At 39.0% G+C, this 19340-nt stretch overlaps 2 protein-coding genes and 1 long non-coding RNA gene across 5 annotated transcripts; 2 read left to right on the plus strand and 1 right to left on the minus strand.

Moving 5' to 3' along the window:
• Positions 1-557: 557 nt before the first annotated feature.
• On the minus strand, positions 558-4590 carry LOC130731994 (uncharacterized). The gene is made up of 4 exons (XR_009016909.1): positions 4228-4590; positions 3661-3729; positions 1610-1787; positions 558-1514 (listed from the first exon to the last, which is right to left on the minus strand). It is a non-coding gene; the product is annotated as an uncharacterized LOC130731994 (long non-coding RNA).
• A 1142-nt stretch (positions 4591-5732) lies between these two features.
• LOC130744126 (uncharacterized) lies at positions 5733-6419 on the plus strand. Its single transcript, XM_057596319.1, has one exon. The coding sequence runs from the start codon at positions 5733-5735 to the stop codon at positions 6417-6419; it is 687 nt and encodes a 228-aa protein (XP_057452302.1).
• A 4514-nt stretch (positions 6420-10933) lies between these two features.
• On the plus strand, positions 10934-16359 carry LOC130744027 (protein IQ-DOMAIN 21-like). Of its 3 annotated transcripts, none has more exons than XM_057596229.1 (5): positions 10934-11256; positions 11432-11542; positions 13577-13858; positions 14693-14998; positions 15464-16359. In XM_057596229.1, the coding sequence occupies exons 2-5, from the start codon at positions 11462-11464 to the stop codon at positions 16109-16111; spliced, it is 1317 nt and encodes a 438-aa protein (XP_057452212.1). In that variant the 5' UTR covers positions 10934-11256; positions 11432-11461; the 3' UTR covers positions 16112-16359. The 3 variants fall into 3 exon arrangements, with proteins under 3 accessions (XP_057452212.1, XP_057452207.1, XP_057452214.1); XM_057596224.1 differs by having other exon boundaries at positions 11435-11542; XM_057596231.1 differs by having other exon boundaries at positions 11438-11542.
• The last annotated feature ends 2981 nt before the right edge of the window (positions 16360-19340 follow it).

A 19340-nucleotide genomic window follows, 5' to 3' on the forward strand; every position in this document is an offset into this window, starting at 1 on the left:
GATACCAACAACCAGGTATTTTTTAACAATAATAGCTAGGTTGGGAAGGAGTAGCTTCAGGGGAGGACATACTAATTTGGAAAGTAGACAAACTAAAATCCACAAGCCTTTCTCAAAGCTCTCTTTCACCGGTTAAAATAATTTCTATCCATATAGTAAATTGGTTTTCAATGGCAGGGCATAGTCTTTCCAAGTTTTGAATCATTCTACTTGACTGTTCTATTCATTTGTTCAGCATTAAGCTTTGCTAACACCACATACTTAAGAATTATATTGTGCAATTTATGGATAGATCTGTTGTAATTTTCTTGGCCAATATTCAGGAGCTTTAAATAGTGTCCCAATTTATTCATAAAATCATTTGGATGGTGAACCACGTGATTAATGGTATCATATATTGTATATGGAATCATGAAAGTACCTCTCTTTGTAAGGCCTCATCAAGTTCCAGTTTATTATCAAATGTTATATCTTTAGCATACAACTGGGATAAGCAATCCCTTATCATGAAAATCATGAAAAATAAGAAAATGATCACCAACAAAAAAGATTGAGCTTTATTCTATAATTGTCACAATTCCAGAAACAATATTAACATTTCTTGTTTATACAAGACATGCATTTCCAGTTTCCAATGAATCTAAATGATAGGATGTGGAAGGGAACTTCCCTTATGGGAACTCCTAGAGGTAACTTTGTTTTTTTTTCTTTTCCTATTTGAATTTCTTCTTCCAAAAAGAAACTTCTACAACAAATGAACTACATAAGTCCTCCTTAGTTATGACAGGAAAGTAAAGCCATGGACAGACCTTCCATGCTATTGCAGTAAAGATCTACTGACAGACTGAGTAGGGTGACTAGTTGAGACCAAATCTACAGTTTGGTTCTTCATAGCATCCAAGATTTCTTTATGGGTCTTCTTCAATTCAGCCACAAGCCTCTTGAAAGTCTCTCTGATGTCTGTCAAAGTCAATTATGGCAGAGTTCTCTCATCAGCAAAATCAACCCTCAGTGTGAGGAACCCATGGCAAGCTCTCTACATCAATATTTACGGACCACTAATAACCATAATGTGAAGCGATGACATTCTTCCATCCTTCTGCAAAGGAATAAGATAGTCTGGTTGTTTTCTGCGATATAAGATGCAGCATGTACTTATTAGCAACTCATTCTTGTTTATCCCTAGAATGATAGTACTCCTAGTTGTGGAAGATTCAAATAAAATTAATTTTGCACTTAATAAAGCAATGACAGAATTATAACTACCTTCCATTCAATTTCAAGATGCATCCCACAGTATTTGTGTTAATAGAGCCAATCAATTCTTAATTATGAGCAGAATATGGATCTTACGCTAAGATGTGTGCACCAAAACTTTCCAAAGATGATACATAGAACTGGTACAAAGCATGTATTGTAGATTCATAGGATCTCGTTCATAATTAATAGGAAGTGTATCTATTGTAACCACATTCATTACCCAAACTTTCAAATCCTTCAAAGTTGCAGCAAACCTAAAATTCAAAAGACAGGCAAAGATGTCAAGTACAGGAGGCAAAAATAAGAGGTTAATATAATGTAGAGCAACATTAGAAACAATTTTACTCACCCTCCATGGATCGATCTCATATCCATAACATCCCACATATTGGACTATTGAATTCCCATCCCATTTAGATAAGACTTGGAAACTACATGCTTCCAGTATTCAAAATCAACAGTAATAACAACTCAAAGGAAGTGATTAAAATCAAGTTTAGTTACTCCAACCAAGATCAATTGAATACCTACATCAATAATCAGTTATGAGTTAATATTAGCTTATCTCTAGAAAATGATATAAACACATGGGATCAATCATCCTTCTACGAAATAAGTTAACTAAATTACCATGAAATGAATTAGTTTTACCTATTGTCTACAACGAACCCAGATAAACAGATTGAAGCAAATTCCCACTTGAAACTGGTTCAGCTTAGAGAATTGCTCAGTAATGAACATAAAGGCAAGGGCTTAATGAATTGTGCAGTTTGCAATTAAATAACACCATGACTAAAACTAAAAGAAAACTGAGGCTAATGACAGAAGTGAACATAAGTAGACTTGGAATAATAATCCTTTTAGGTGGGAGAAAGAGGTGAATTGGAGAGTACTCAAATTCATCCACTCAAGTTCATTGCCGCATCATATGTACTTTAGCTAATTCTATAGTGGATCATGTTTAGAACTTCTCCACCCATGAACCATGTTTTTACTACTAAAATTCAGTACATGTTATTAGGAATATGCTCCTTATGGTCTAATGTTTTTTGCAGGAAAGCTGTTTTAACTCACATAAAAATGCACATTGAGGTATAGAGGTCGAAATTTTTTTGGAAATTTAATGTTAGAAATTTGAGCATGAGTGATATATGTGTTTTGGTAAATAACTTAAGTAAGTGTTTATTGCCTAAGCTCTTTTCACATAAGATCTTATTCATAAGATAATATAAGAAACTTATTGGAATAGGCCTAAAATAGCTTATAAGTGGATGTATGTCAATTCATAAGCTAATCTAAGCAGCTTCTGAAAATAAGTTCGAAACTACCAGTATTTTCTTTTAGTAGGCAAGCTAAAAATCAGTCCTTATGAACCCTGACTAAAAAAACAATTAATATATGAGTGTAAAAATATAAGATCATAGTAATTTTCATAATCTGAACTCTGAAGCACTCAATGAAAACCAGAACAGTGTAAAAAAAATTATCAATAGAAGTGTGAGCCTTATGACAGAGAGTAAACGCTAAAAAATTTATATAAAAACATGGACACACAGAAGAAAAAAATAGAAGTTTGATCCTTATGATAGAGAGTAAAAGAAAAATTCTAGTTAGTCTTGCAATTATCAATCAATAATTTTGACATTAGATAAAATGTATCAGTGTACACATACACGTGCAAAACCAGAAACCACCACCATTCATTTAGACGATGAATAAAAAATAAGAAGACGAGATGAAAGCATGAATCAAAACCAATGTAGTTGATACCAAAAACATGTCGCTACTGCTGCAGCCAACTATCATTTTGGAACCAGGTTTTATTAAGTCTACAAAGTAATCAAGTTATTGATTCTAAATGACAGATTGATTAAAGGATTAAAATCACTTTAAAGTAATCCATAATTGATCAAAGGATTCTAAATCCAATTATTCTCTTCCAAGGTTAATTTTAGCGCTTTTGATTGAAAGCCTACAAAGTAATCCAGCCTATAAAGCCTACAAATTATCATTGGATCTAAATGAAAATCATGCTAAATAATTTCCAGAGAAAATACTTAGGTGAGTCATAAAATTAGGAGACAGTCAATATTTTATTTTGAAGGATCAAATGACTGATTCATTCTTGAACCCAAAGCTTACATTACCCACCCTTGTCTTTTAAGCAACAACTAATACCAATTGAAAACACACTTTGGAAGAGAACCATGACAGGTGTCTCTATGAACTTTTACCATTATAATTGTTTGAAGCTATATTTCTGAACTCTAATTCTTAATTGTATTCACAATATCAGGATGAGAAGCAATAACACAGCAAGAGTTTCGTATATATATATACCAATATGTACTACCAGAAGTTTGAGAAGATAGAAAAATAGGGGAATTAAAGAACTCTTACATGTTCCAGGAAGCAACTACATAATTTTAGTATCATTGATTGCTGCACATTTGCTTCAATCTTCTCACCCTACAAAATAACAAAAACAGTATAGATTCATTGGATGAACACAGATAAAAAAAGATGATATTTAATATTCCTGCATATTTGAATTTTGAGAGGTTTGAATGAGGATTGTGTGAAATGTAGTGGAGTGAATTGTGGTGCAGCAAAGGTTGTGTAAATGGTGCTGGAGTGAGGGTTGTGTGAGAATTTATAGACAAACGGATCTGATCAAAAAATTCAAAGAAGAAGAGATTGTGCATTCCACATATAACCCTAGACCTAAAAACCTAATCCCAACTTCAAATCAGAGTGGAAATGACAGATGCATATCATAATGGAAATGACAAATGCATGAATAACTGATGAACCCAACCTAACCACGGGTAATAGTTGCAAATCAAGTACCAAATCACCCAATCTAATAAAAAATATCAGATTAAAAATTCAAATAAAGGACAAATTTAGGAGAAACGAAAGAGATGTGCTCAGCTACAATCAATGGAGAACTGTTACGAAACTTACCCACGTATTGGTTGAAGGATTGACGTGAAAGCCAGCACCGGAGAAGCCATGAGAAGAAGCCGCAGATCGTGGAAAGCAGATCTTCTGGTCAAGGTGACGTGATTGCCAGCTAGGGTTGAAGGGAGATTGGAGGCGGAAGAGAAACGAAAGATGATGAATTGTACGGCAGAGTGGGTAGAAAGGAGAGGAAACACGCGATTGCCAGCTAGGGTTGATGAGAGATTGGAGAGAAACAGTGCTGAAGCGGAAACGGCGTCGTTTTCAACTTTCAGAGTGAAAAAAAAATAAAAAAAGGTCAGAGAGCATGACAGGTGTCGCTACTCCATTGGAGGTCTTTTAGCTACAGTGAAAAGGAGGTTCACAAATAAGAAGTAGTAGATGCAGATCTAATAAGTTTCTAACATTTGAGTATTTAAAAATCATATGAAAAAAATTCCTCTAAGTTGATCAATTTAAAAACTACTTACCACTAAGCTTGTAGATCAACTGCAACATAATTGTTCTAGCTTAAGCAGACAATTCCAAGTTCGAGTTCTTATAAATGCAGTTGCATTAAATACTTGGTAGAGAAATATTTATCTTTCATAATGGTCCACCCGACTTGAAATTGCAATAACAATTAAATACACCAAAAAAATCTTAAAACTACTTTTAATGAGCCAGGGAGCTTGGGCCTCCCCCGAGAGGCCCAACTGGCCCACTAAGGGCGGTTAGGGGCGCTAGGCCCAACCCCAAGCCTATAAATAGGAGACGGTTACCAATTGTAAGGGACTCTTAGCTAATTTGAGAAATAAAAACTTGAAATTCAGTTACATTCTCTCTCTAAGCGGTTACACACTCTCTCTCTCTCACTAAATTCTCACATTGTAATCCCTTCACTCTAGGTATCGTACCTGACCTCTATGTTCTTGGATAGAACATTTGGCGCCGTTTGTGGGGAACGGTAGATTTCGATTCCCGGACTATGTGGATTGTGATTTTGGTTGAGAGAAGTTTGAAATCTTGTGCAATTTTCTCTAATTTTCGAGTTTCGGTTTGAAATTCTGGTTTGCGATTGCAATCCGATGGAAACTCGTCGTCGTCAGCGCGATGGAGAGCTGGAGCAAAGGCGCGGTTCACCATCGCGTCGTGTAAGAGGAAGGTCGTGCCGGGAAGAAGTCTGTCGCGAGCAGCTTGAGTAACCGACTTCTCCTCCACCTCCGCCGCCGCCTCCTCCTCCTTCTCTGACGCCTCCGCTACCTTCTCCACCGTCTTCACCTAAGCGACAAGAATCCCTGGAGGCCTCAGGAGATGGAACACCGCTACCTCGGGCTCCGATCACTGACCGAGATTGGAGACGCCTGATCCGCAACGTTGACGACATCCAGTAGCAGAACGATTACTTGCAAGAACAATTAGAGTACTATCGCTTCGAACAACAAGACGAAGGAGAGCGGGAAGCAGAGGCCGTCGCGGAGTTCGAGCCGTTCGCAGCGGCGGTGAGGGAAGTGGCCATCCCAGACAACATGAAGAACCTTGTTCTGGAAGCGTACAGTGGGAGAACTGATCCAAAGGACCATTTGCTTTACTTCAATATGAAGATGGTGATAAGCGCAGCTTCCGATGCAGTGAAGTGCAGGATGTTCCCATCCACGTTCAAAGGCACAGCGATGACTTGGTTCACGACTTTTCCTCGGGGATCCATAGCGAAATTCCGAGATTTCTCGTCAAAGTTCCTCGTCCAATTCTCCGCAAGCAAGATCAAGCATGTTACAATCGACGATCTGTACAATGTTCGTCAGTTGGAACAAGAGACCTTGAAGCAATATGTGAAGCGGTATAGTGCTGCATCTGTGAAGATCGAGGAGTTGGAGCCACACGCCTGCGCCCGTGCTTTCAAAAATGGATTATTGCCGGGAAAGCTGAACAACAAGTTGAGTAGGAAACCAGCTCGTTCGATGACGGAAGTTCGCGCCTGGGCGAACACCTACATCCTGGATGAGGAGGATGACGCGTTTAAGAGGAAGCGTGCGAAGGCAGAAAAGGTTGGCGGGCAAAGGGACGTGTCAACTGCGAGAAAACATGGAAAAAGGGAGAGAGTCGTACCTGGAAGGACAAGAGGGTCACGCAAACGGAGAAATTTCCCGAGGCGCAACTTTATTCGAAGAATGAAAACCTCGAACGTAGTCGCCCATGGCGGCCCGCCGGCGTGAGGGGCCAGAAAGAGACTCGAATGTTGAATTGACGAAGCTACTCTAGGAAGTAAAGGCGACACATGCGGTTGAAGGAAGTAAAGATGGAATTAGTCTGCGGCGGGAGGAGGTAGGAAGAGCTAAATGGTGTGAGTATCACCGCTCGGCGGGCCACGACACTAGTGACTGTTTCACGCTGAAAGGCAAGATCGGGAGACTGATCAAGGCGGGACGATCGCAAATGACTGACCACGGACTAGGCAAAGGCCAACCGGGTGAGCACAGGCGGGACGGCCGTCGGCGAACACCAACAACGGACAAGAAGGAAAACTTGACGGCAGGGAGGAAGGGAGCTGAAGAAACCTTCACTGAAGCCCTCGAACCGCCAGTGGGGACGATAAATACAATTGTTGGGGCTTTGGCGGAGGCGGTGACACACTCTCCGCGATGCGCAGGCATGTAAGGGCGGTAACGTCAGTGCAAGAATATTCAACCCCATTTGGTTTTCCACACCCGAACATAGTGATATTGTCGGTGGACTTCGAGGGAATCAAGACACATAAGGGTGATCCTGTGGTGGTAATGGTAAGGATCAATAGCTTTAATGTGCGAAGAGTACTTTTGGACCAAGGAAGTTCTACGGATATTATCTACGGTGATGCATTCGACCAGTTGGGATTAATAAATAATGACTTGATGCCGTATACTGGGACTCTGGTAGGCTTCTCGGGAGAACAGGTCTGGGTGCGTGGCTACGAGGACTTGGAAATGTACAAATTTAGCAAAGGAGTGTTGGCGATTGAGCCCAGGCTCACGGCTGGCCAAGAGAGGCGCCTAGAGAAGTTGGTGGAGGACAATTTTGACCTCTTTAATTGGAGTCGAAGGACGCGGCGCTCTGGGGGCTACCTAGGTTTAAGAAGCCGACTCTTTTAAACGCGAGCCAAATGAAGAGTAGAGAAAAAGGGGTGGTGATGCAAGATGTGGTTCGGTTGAATCTACAACAGGGCGGCGACGAGCAAAGTGAATGGGGAAAAGTTGAGCAACCCCGGGGCGAGCCGAAGAAGGTAAGGAAGCGGAGCCAAGCGCATAGCCTCAGGAGCAAAGGAAAAGAGAAGGTGGAGTGTTGGAAACCAATAGGGACTGCGATTTCTGAACCTTCAGGGACGGCTCGGCACATTGGGAAAGGAAACAAGTTAGGCAAAAGTCCTTGCCACCATAAGGCGACCACGCGGGAAGACCGGCCTTACAGGGGTAAAGAGTGGGAAGCGAGCACATCAGGTCTGAAGGATGAGGTGTTTGGCATGGTGCTCTGACCCGGAGGGCTAACGACAGGAGCAAGGGCGTGACGAAGAAAAGCAAGAATTTGGTCAAAAATAAAGATGTACTCTTTTTCTCCACCACAGGAGTTTTTTAATGAGGCATCCCTCAAGTGTAAAATATATTTTACAATCAAATACAAAAGGATATTCTCAGCAATACTCCTAACTTTCAACTAAATTGAAACGGTCGCCCGGTGGGAAAAATTCCCTGAAGGTGGCGATCCCAACACGACCTTGATGTCTGGGGATCGCTCCGGAAAGTCCGGCGTGAACCGTTGCCACAAAAGGATATTCTCAGCAATACTCCTAACTTTCAACTAAATTGAAACGGTTGCCCGGTGGGAAAAATTCCCTGAAGGTGGCGATCCCAACACGACCTTGATGTTTGGGGATCGCTCCAGAAAGTCCGGCGTGAACCGCTGCCACCCGTTGGCGACGTGTGCGAATAAGCCTCTTATCCCAAGAACCTCCCCAAAATATGGGCGAGTAAAAGCCTCCCCGGACACATGGGCGTGCATTTTTAACTAGGCTAAGCCTTGGGCAACCCACATGGCCATTGGGTCCCGAGCCACCGTAAGTCCCCGCCTAATAAGGATGGTGGGGTCACACCTGATCTTACGGGAAAAGTGTGTGAACAAAGCCTCAGTCTAAGACTGAGCAAAAGTCCTAGTTATACCCAGCACACTCTCAAGATTGTTGAATGAAGAAATTCAGACTTATGCTAAAAAAGAAGAAGAAGAAGCAAGCGAATAGCAAAACATGGTGTGTCGATAAACAAAGGAGAACAGAGGTGTTCAAAACAACTATTCTCATTAAAAGCGAGATGAGCAATGTTACAAGTATTTGTAAAAAAAACTACAATTATTACACGATTGTTCTAAGTACTATTAACGGTTTTGTCCTGTTCTATGTCTTCATCACTCAGGAAATGCTCGGCGACAAAGCCCGGGGGATCCTCAGGGCCAACCAATCCGGCGGAAGTAACCTTCTTGAACGCCCCCATTGGGCTAAGATCTAGTTGGGAATGAAGGCGTTGAACTTGGGCTTTGGCAAGGAAGAAGCCGCGACCGCGTTCGAAGGTCGGAAATCCTAAGTATGCGGGAGTTGGTGAAATCCTAGCTTTACCGATCACATGGGCGCAGTCTAGGACCGGAAGTCTGGCAAAAAAGCTGATGATAATTTTGTCTTCGGGGGTTAGAGAGCCCTCGGGCGGGTCGACTATCTGGGACGCCTATTTGGTCCAGTATAACGGAAAGCGGGCGGGACACCACGATTTTGAAGTACCCACGGGCGAGGTCGTCCGTAACAGTAGCCCAAAGGGGGTTGAAGCGTTGGCGGTTGGGTCTGGCCTCCAGGGAGACCCCGCTGCGAGGGGGTGATGGCTGGGTGGCCACACCATAGAAATAAAAGAAATGAGAGGGCTCTGACTCTTGCTGGATTGCGTCACAAAGGATTTCGAAGCACCGCAAGAAGGCCCAGCTGTTAGGATGAAGTTGGGACGGGGCGACGTTGACGCTGCGCAGCACTGAGCAAATGAAGGGGGAAAAAGGGAACCGGATCCCCAAACTGGTGAACATGTACTCGTGCACGTAGAAAAAATGAAAGTCACTCACGTCTTGGTAAGGGCGACGAAGCCATGGACGCTCGGAGGCCGAGCAGCCGCCATAATGAAGAATGTTGTCAAGAGGCTTCTCGTGGCAAAACCCACCAAACCTCGAGGAGAGGTCGCAGACTGATTTCCACTGCTCGAAGTAGGATGGTTGGTTGGAAATCGTTCCGACCGGAAGGCCCCTTAGGGCGGGGAGTGGTAAGGACTCCCAGGTCTTAAGTCGGAAAGCGGTAATGTCCTTCTTATCAAGAGGGATTCCCCCGGGAGGGGGAAGGTTGGCTGGAGGAACATACCGCAGAGGGGTGGCGACGGTAGCGCCACGAGAAGAGTTTCTGGCTCGGCGTCTTAATGCCATAAGGGAAAAACGCAAGGTTTCGGGTAAAATGGAAGAAATAAAAGTGACTTCGAGGTTCCAGAGACTCACCGGAAAGAGGGGCATCGAGAAGAGCGTCGTCGGTGCCGGAGTAGCAATCTGTCGAAGGGCGTTTGTTTGCAAAGAGTGTGGCTAGGAGTTGGGGTTGCGAAAGAAGCGAAGGATGAGGTAGTAACGTCTTTATAGGAAGGGGGTAACTGGTGAAGGGAGACGCGTGGAGGAATTCTATGGGTGGCTGTTGATGGACGTGGGGAGAAGGTGGAGAATCGTGCACCATGATGACAGGAAAATGATTGTGGTTGAGGGATTTTGGGGAAGTGGGAACGGCGCATTAAATGGGAAGTTACAAAGGCTGAAGCCGATTGGTTTGAAATTCAAATTAGCAGGCTTTAATATGATTTGAGGGGACGTTTCGAGGGCAGCGGTTGTGATTTTGTAGATTCGCTGACCTTTACATTCCTTCAGTACGTTACATGTGGCCTACACGCGTCAAACAACCATGATTCTCGGCGATCACATACCTGTGGACTCGTGGACTCGGGAAAGCTCGTGAAGAGAGTCAGAAATTAGCTTTAGCTTTACTTACTTTGCCATGTTGGCAATCATTCTTGATCACTAGGCTTTGACATTGGTTAGTTTTTCTCATATTTATCGCCTCAATTATTAAGACACTCTTAGCTCTCATGCTTCGAGCTCGGTGTCTTGCGGACTTGTGGACTGGGCGAGACCCAGGGGCCCTCGCCCAGGGGCGCCTGCCTCAGGGCGGAGAATGAGCCAGGGAGCTTGGGCCTCCCCCGAGAGGCCCAACTGGCCCACTAAGGGCGGTTAGGGGCGCTAGGCCCAACCCCAAGCCTATAAATAGGGGGCGGTTACCAATTGTAAGAGACTCTTAGCTCATTTGAGAAATAAAAACTTGAAATTCAGTTACATTCTCTCTCTAAGTGGTTACACTCTCTCTCTCACTAAATTCTCACATTGTAATCCCTTCACTCTAGGTACCATACCTGACCTCTATGTTCTTGAATAGAACAACTAACATCGATTGAATCAGCACAATTAATCTTAAAGTACATTATTGGAAAAATAAAACTATTGACTCATGAAATACATCAATTAACTCATTTTAGTACAAACGCAACTTAAGTACCAGCAGCCTAGTCTAAAAGCTAAAAAAGAAAACTAGATAGTTCTCTAATGTATGTTCAACCAATCAAATTGAGTTGTATATAAATCAATCTCCTATTTGGATTCTCTATAAGGCTTGAGCCACCTACCGGATTACAGTTACTTATAATTAATCTCTCTCTTTTCCTCTCTCACACACACGCCCACATACACAGGCGCTCTGTGACTGCATCCTTCCTCACTACCCCTCTCCCTCTTTCTCTCTGCATTGTGCACATCACAATTTCGCAACTTTCGGAAGACTGTCCCAAATGATGACCAAACATTACCAATTTCCCATGAATCTAAAAACATGCATCAATCAACACGTAGTACAGGCCCAACCCAACTGATTTCCCCACATTCACCTCGGTGTTAGTTAACACTTACCAGGTTTGTTAATCACAACTCAGTTTCTTGTCTCTCTGTTGAATGTGATATAATAAATGGTCATTACAATATAAAATTCTAAGGTTCAATTCTGACATATATGATGTCTGTCTCTGTCTCTATCTCTGAATTGTTGATGCGTGCATGTAATGATGGTGGTGGCCGCCGCGGTTGTAAGCAGCAGAAGCAGAAGATCGTTTCCTCTCAGATGGGGAAGAAAGGGTGGTTCTCGTCGGTGAAGAAGAAAGTTTTCAAGTCATCATCTTCTAAGGACTCGCCTCAGGAGAAGGTGATTCATCTCCATTCCCCTGTTCTTCATGAATTTTTTGCTGAATTGTTCTGTTTTACAAGTTTTTTTTAATATGTTAGGCTAATCAATGCTTTTTCTTTCTTCCCATTCAGCTAAATTGGTTGGCTAAATTAATTAGGATTTCCCATTTTGGTTTTAGTTCCAAAAGCAAAATCAAATGTTCATTATTTTCTTGGCTTAGGTCCCCCACTTTTTTTTATGCAGTGAAAATATTCCCCTCCTATCAATAAAATTTTGTGTTATGAATTAAGAAATTGTCAGTGAAGCAGTTAAAAAATTTAATTTTTAATTGACATAGTAAAATTTCATTGATGCAGCTGAGTAATAAGACATAATTGCATGTTTTGATATGCAGTGAAAAATCATAATGAAACTAAAATGATGGTGAATAGTCATAAGAGCTAAGAGAAGTTGTTTCAGTATATAGTGACTTCACTGTAATTTTACATTATCTATTGAAACATGCAGTGAAGATTTTGATTTTGTTATGTTCTTTGACTCATGTACTTACCAAGTAAACACTCATTTTCAGTTACTAAAAAGAATTATGACAGTGTATAAAGATTCACATATTTTAAATATGATTGGTTTACAATGTAAAAAAAAATTCAGTCGTGAGTGCATGTAATTTTTCTTGATAAATAAAAATTTGAAACATCAGTTTATTTTTATTCCTTCAAATGATAACTTTTGACATCGAAATGGTCTAAACATCATTGTTTATGGAGACCAAAATGATGTCCTCCGATAACAAAAAATACCATTTCAAGAATAACTCAAGTGTTATAATCTTCCTATTTCTATGGCAAGTCATTAACAAAGCATTATGCCATTTATGAACGTTTCAAATCAAAGTTCTTGAAATAGTCACGAGAGGCATGACCTTCTTTTCCTTTATCCCAAAGAAACCAAGAGAGATCACATAAATTGCTTAAAATGAAGCATGAGTATTAATGTTTTCATCGCATTCTACCTTACACATTAAAGGCTAACAATATCTCCTTGGTAAGTACGGCAAGTCAACTTGTTAATTACTGTAGTTGTAGTTGTTGTCTTATATGCATCCACATAATAAAGGATGAGCAACCTGGCCCTTTGGACCAATGGACCATCAACCCAATGCATCAAGCAATTATGTGTGTTCATGGTCCCCTATCATGTGAGCATGCATCACATAGTTTCACTTGCATTTCTGTCACATTGTTATCATACAACCTAACGCATCACATCATTCATCTTGATCATCATGTGATTCCAATGTTAGATCTCCATCATGCTAAACAAAGCATATCTTGTTTTTATTTTTTAAAGAGCACTAAAAAGGTAGAGTTTTAGACTTATAATACTATTTTGTGTATGTTTTGATACTAATTATTAATTAATGTGAAAGCATTATTTCGATCGATAAAGAATTTCGTGACATGTTTACCTTAAAGTGAGTGTTAACATCTATTAATATTGACTCGACGAGTATTCAAAAGAGACCTTTAGATTTTTGCAAATTACAAAAGTTAACTTTAGAAGATCATATGGTATAAGACAAATATATGTGGGGTTCAAATCACAAGGGTATAGAAACCGCTCTACTTCAACAGGTTTGGAAGAAAAATCGTGCTTTTTAATCTTAGAATTTAAATTAAGCCTAATTCTATAAAAAAAAAAATAGGGTAAAATTATGGGTAATCAAAATTCTAAGATAATATTATAGTTTATTTTAGATTCATTCATTCAATTGAGACGAACATAAATGTCTAACGTTTGTTCTATATATGAGTCACTCATAATCTTTATTTATGCAATTTCTATGTTTTAAATGTCTAACTTTTAGCATGAGAGATTGTCTTGAAAAATTCCACATTGATTAGAAATATAACACGATAAGTGCTCTCATCCCTAAACGATTTTGGAGTAGGGTCAGGGTCTAAGCCTAAATTCTAAAAATTGATTCTGTAATTTTCCAATTGATTGCTAGGTAATTTAGCAATTGACCAATGTTGGTGTTTTTACTTTCAGAGGGAAAATGAAGGGAAAGGGCAGCATGAAGAGCCAGAGGTGGTATCTTTTGAGCATTTTCCTACAGATAGTTCACCAGATATCACCAATGATCAGAGGAGTGTCGCATCCGTGCCGGTGACTGAAGATAAAAATCATGCCATTGCCTTTGCAGCCGGCACCTCAGCGGCGGTGGCGGCTGCTCAAAAAGCCGCTAGAGTTGTAAGATTGGCTGGGCGTGGACGCTACTCTAAGGAACAAATGGCAGCAACACTCATTCAATCACAGTACAGAGGATACCTTGTAAGACCTCCTTTTTGTTTGTTTTGGTAAAGTTGTTGTTCATTGTTGTTATCAGAATTCAGTAGTTTGGTAAGGGCCATAAATATGCCACCCACTCTCAAAGTTTTCTAATTACATGAATTAATAATAACTCATGAATAACACTTGCAGCAGTATACACGATACACCTCCAAACATAAAGTTCATATTGGTTTATTTATTACATGAGCAATGCTAGCGGTTACAAATCATTCCAAAATGAGAACTAGATGAAATCATGGATCACAGCCGTTGCTTTAGTTTTTTTTTTTAAATAAAAAAAAAAACTGCACAATCACATTAGGACATATATGTATGAAATTAGATATTTGTATTCAGAATATGCAGATTAGTCCATGACTGCTATCCTCAAATGATGTTCCAGTTTTGCCATCAATGAAATATTATCATGTCAGCTAAAAAGACATGACTTAACTTAGTCGGTTACAAAATTACCTGATACTAACTTTTAATTGAGGTGTAAGATTTTAATTTATCCAGAAGACAAATGAAAGGGGTTTGGGCTATTAATACTTGTAAGTACAATAGTGTCCCAAGAAACGAACAAGTTAATGACTTCATCATTTGGTGGGGTTTGTTTGTGCTGACCCATCATTCATTATTAGTTTGCATAATTGATCTCTATTTTCTAACATAGCTATGAGTCTTTGACAATCCATTGTAAGCTTAGTTAGTTATGTTACAATTATGTATGAGTTTGAATGAAATTAATTATTGCTACCGAAGTTAGGCCAATTTGATGTTGCTACCCATGATAGGCACATTGATGTGTCTTTCAATCGTGTATCCAAACAGGCTCGACGTGCACTGCGTGCTTTGAAGGGATTGGTGAGGCTGCAAGCACTTGTCAGAGGACATCATGTAAGGAAACAAGCGCAGATGACAATGCGCTGCATGCAAGCATTGGTCCGAGTTCAGGGAAGAGTAAGAGCTCGCAGACTCCAATTGACTCACCAGAGGCTTCAGGGACATGACAGAAAAGAACAAGAGCCTAAGTTTAAGAGCCCCATGAACATTAAGGGAAATAATTATGAACATTTGAGGAAACATGAAGCTACAATGAAGAAGGAAAGAGCTCTTGCATTAGCTTTCAACTTCCAGGTTACTTTTTTTTTTTCTCCTTTTAATTAACATTTTTTTCAGATATAAAATCATTTATAAAGAGAGGCAAGCTATGCATCTAGAAATTCAGCTCGTGGGCCGAAAAATTATTTTGTGAAGAAAAATTTAGAGTGAGAGGATGTCTGAGTCAAGGAACCTTTTCAGTACATACAATAACCTTACATTTACTTCACCTTGAGAGGTCGAGTGAAGACTCAAAGCTGCAATCTGTTAGATATGAGACTAGTTGAAACTCGACTTTATCATGCTTCACAACCCACTGAAGGGATCGTGGGCCAACATATATACATAAACATATAATATTAAAGTATATATATTTTTATAGGAGAAATTGAGGAAAATTAATACACATCATATGTATATAACGATAGGAATTTTTTTGTGTGGGGGCAAATTGAAATTCATTATTCATCTTCATTGCTAATTAATATGTTTATGTTGCAGCAACAACAGAATCAATATTTGCAAATAGACCCAACTACTGGTGATGATATTGAAAGATGTAGCAATGAGCGTGAAAAAGCCCAATTGGATTGGAACCGGTTGGAACGTTGGATGTCATCGTCACAATCACATGTTAGGCAACGAGAGAACCCATACATGACTCTTGCTACCACAGCAACCAGCACCACAACCACAGACAACATGTCTGAAGAGAAAACACTTGAAATCGACATGGTTCTCCCAAGAGGCTCAATTCACACCAACATGGGCCTGACAGACCAAGACTTTCTTGTTTCAAGCCCAACCTCGAATTGGCACTACCACAGGCAGCAGAGTGGAGGTGTGGTGCCTAGCTATATGGCCCCAACACAGTCTGCAAGGGCCAAGGTTCGTCGGAGTCAAGGCCCGTTTAAGCAACGGGCTTTTGCTGGGCCTCAATGGAACTCGTCGACGAGGACTTATGCTGCTGGGCCGGGTTGTGACTCGTCCAGCTCTGGTGGGACCACCGCGGCTCATCAGTTTTCAAGGAGCCCAAGCCCGAAAATTAATGGGATTCGCCTCCAATCTAGACGGATTTTAGGTGGTAGCCCATACAATGTTGGCACTGAGGACTGGATCAGCCCACTTCGAGCCCAGGGTTGGATGTGATTAGATTAATAATTAATTTTTCTAAGCTTGATGATTGATAATTATAATGGCATGTTAGGTGAGGTCTGAACTTTTGACATGCATTTGTATTTACTATTATTTAAAGGCAGTTCAATAATGTGGATGTACGTAATGAACCAAAAGGCCTCTGAGAGATTGTATAACCCTCCTTATAACAATCTTTGGATGTGGGTGTAATGAACAAGATTGTATATTTAAATTTGCAATTCAATATTGTGCTTTTATCTCTTTCTTCTCAACTTAAATATCTTCTCCTAGGGTTGCACATGTGTTGGATCAATCCGATGAACTCGTCCGACCCAAACAAATTCAATAGTAAAAGTATGGGTTGGGTTGTGCAAACGAGTCCAATTGGACATATTTACTTCAATTCGACCATATTTGGTTCGAGAATAAATCCATCCAACCTAACCCAATACCTGGATAATAAATTAATAAATTTTTTCAATAATTTTTCCTAGCTAGTAATGTATACTAATAAAGAGGATATGATAAAACATATATTATTAGATTAAATCTCATAGAAGGTAAAATGAAAATGAAATATAATAATTTAATTTGGTATCAAAGTTAAGACTAAAATAGAGGGGATATGATAGAATACAGTGTTAATAGGTCATATTTGACTTTATTCTTATGATGATCACCAATATCATGTTGCCTACCCACTTTAATATTCGATTCTTGGACGGTGCGTATGAAGAAGCATTTATTGGAATAGTCCTACCCACTTAACATTATCTCAGAATCTTGGGGACTTAGTCTCATGGCTGCCAGTTTTGAGGATACCTTAAGAAACTAAAATAATTAATTATACAATATATATATATATATAATATGTTAAAAAACAATCTTAATTTTTTATAAAAAAAATTGTGCATCACAATTCACAAGGGTTACTTCCTGGTATCCTTCATATATATAGGAACTAGCTTCCATAAAACAATACAAAAAAGATGTTACCTCCTGTGTTATTTATATATAGGAACTAAATAAGCAGTTTAGTTTGGTTCTTTTTAGAAGGATCAACTCTGAGTTTATGATACACTAATTACTTTTTGACAAAAATATCTTTATTTAATTGAATTTTATATCTCTATTCACCCTCCTAAGCATTTTTTTTTTTTTGAAAGAACCCTCCTAAGCATTAATAATGGATATAAATTAAGAAAAGTAAATTAAGGGCAATTTTGAAAGTTCAATAATAATTGAGAAAAAATTTAATGTACTTAACTCCTTTAACTAGATTCCTTAAACTGTGTGAGTAGAACTTTTATTCTTATTCTTATAATTATGATCGGATGTAGTAAATTACAACTTCCTGTGCTAATTTCACATTTAATGTTTAACTTTTTTCGTAATTCTAGCATAAAATCACCTTTTTTTTTTCCCAAGGTATCCCCACAGCTGACAGCCATGAGATTAATTCTTCGAGGCTCTGAGATCACGTTAAGTGGGTAGGCCTCTCCCAACAGATGTTTCTCCATACGCACCGCACGGGAATCAAACCCTGGACTAGATGGTTAAGGAGTCCAACTATCTACCAATTGTGCTACACCTTGTTGGTCTAGCATAAAATCAATGAAACAAAAGATCTTTTTATTTTTCTCCAATCTATATAATTGCTATCATCTGCTAGCTTAGTGTCATAGTGTGGTGCGATTATGAATTTTATTTTTATTTGTTCTTTCACTTTCTGTGTCTGTTTTTAATCTTGAGCTTCAAACTGCTGCAACTTTTATTAATATTATTTTTGAGTGTGAAAGCTTCATTTTTTGATAGCTATTCAAAATGCTCATTTTTATTATCTTCTCCCTTAGTTTTACGGTTGTTGTATCCTGTGTTATGGATTTTCATATTGATTTTCTTTTGGGTACAATTTTCATGTTGATTTAAAATGCTTTTCCATAAGGCCTTTTAATTTTTTTTTCTAAAAATTTGTATTATAAAGTGATCGACTTCTAGATCTCTTAATGGCTTTATTAAAAATTATTAGGAAAGTAATACTCTACGACTCTAAAATTCCACCTTAAACTTTCAATTATAAATGTGTAATATGAATATAAATATCATTACAATTAGGCGTGCCACCAGAGCTTTTCCGGACACATAGCTACGTCACCGGAGACTAGAGGTGTTCATTAGTTCGGGTCGCGATACAGTGAACAAGATGATCCAACCCAAACTAAAGTAATCGGTTCAGATTTATTGGTTTATATTATATATGTCAAACCTGAACCAACCAATTAAAATTAGTTTGGTTCTGAGATTTATTTTTTTAAACCCCATCACCCAAGTAATTTTTTTATATTAAATTGTTATATTAATATCTCTTAAAAAAATATCTCTTTTTTCTTTTTTTTTATATTTTCTAGATTATTTTCCCTTTGTTACCGTATTGTTTAGATCTCTTTTCTATTAGTCTATTTTTTTTTTAGGTCTTGACCAAGGTATTCCCACAGCCGACAGTTTTGAGACTAATCCCTCGCCCCACGATCAGCGCCCTAAGCGGTAGGGGCTGACGAAAGAGTTTTTTCTATTCGCATTTCTATTAGTCTTTAGCTACATTTACTGTTTAATTTCATAATCATATTTTAGATAAAATGACGTAAAGTTAAAATTGTTAAAAATTAATACTAATTAAAAGTGGTATATGTTAATATTTAGAACTATGTAAGTAAATTTTTGAAATCTTAAAATTCAAAATCTATGTAAGTAAATTTTTGAAATAGAATGATTTAATTTTTATATACCAACTTGATAATTAGAGATGGCAGGAAAACCCAAACCCGTGGGCCCCAACCCGAACCCGACCTGAAATTGTGGGTGAAACCCGATTTCTTTGGGTTTGGGTTCGGGTTTGGGTTTCACCCAAATTTTAAAACATGTTTGAGTTTGGGTGTGGGATTGATTAAACTCGCACCCAAACTCAAACTCAAACCCGAAGTCTTATGCATGTAATTACCAACCCTTATATATATACTATTAAAGCTACTAAGTAGAGTCTTTTTTTAAGTTACTAAGTAGGCTTATGTTTATGAACTATATTTTTTCCTTTGTATTGGAATGATAATGAGGTTTAATCAGCTTATGTTCATGTTGTTCTCTTATGTACATCTTGTTTCCGGTTTGATATTTTTGATTTTTTGTTGGTTCGGTGCTCACATTGGGTTTTGGATTTGAGTTCGGGTAACCTGAAATCCAGGGA

The sequence above is a fragment of the Lotus japonicus genome, chromosome 1, assembly GCF_012489685.1.
Source record: "Lotus japonicus ecotype B-129 chromosome 1, LjGifu_v1.2".
Lineage (NCBI taxonomy): Eukaryota > Viridiplantae > Streptophyta > Magnoliopsida > Fabales > Fabaceae > Lotus > Lotus japonicus.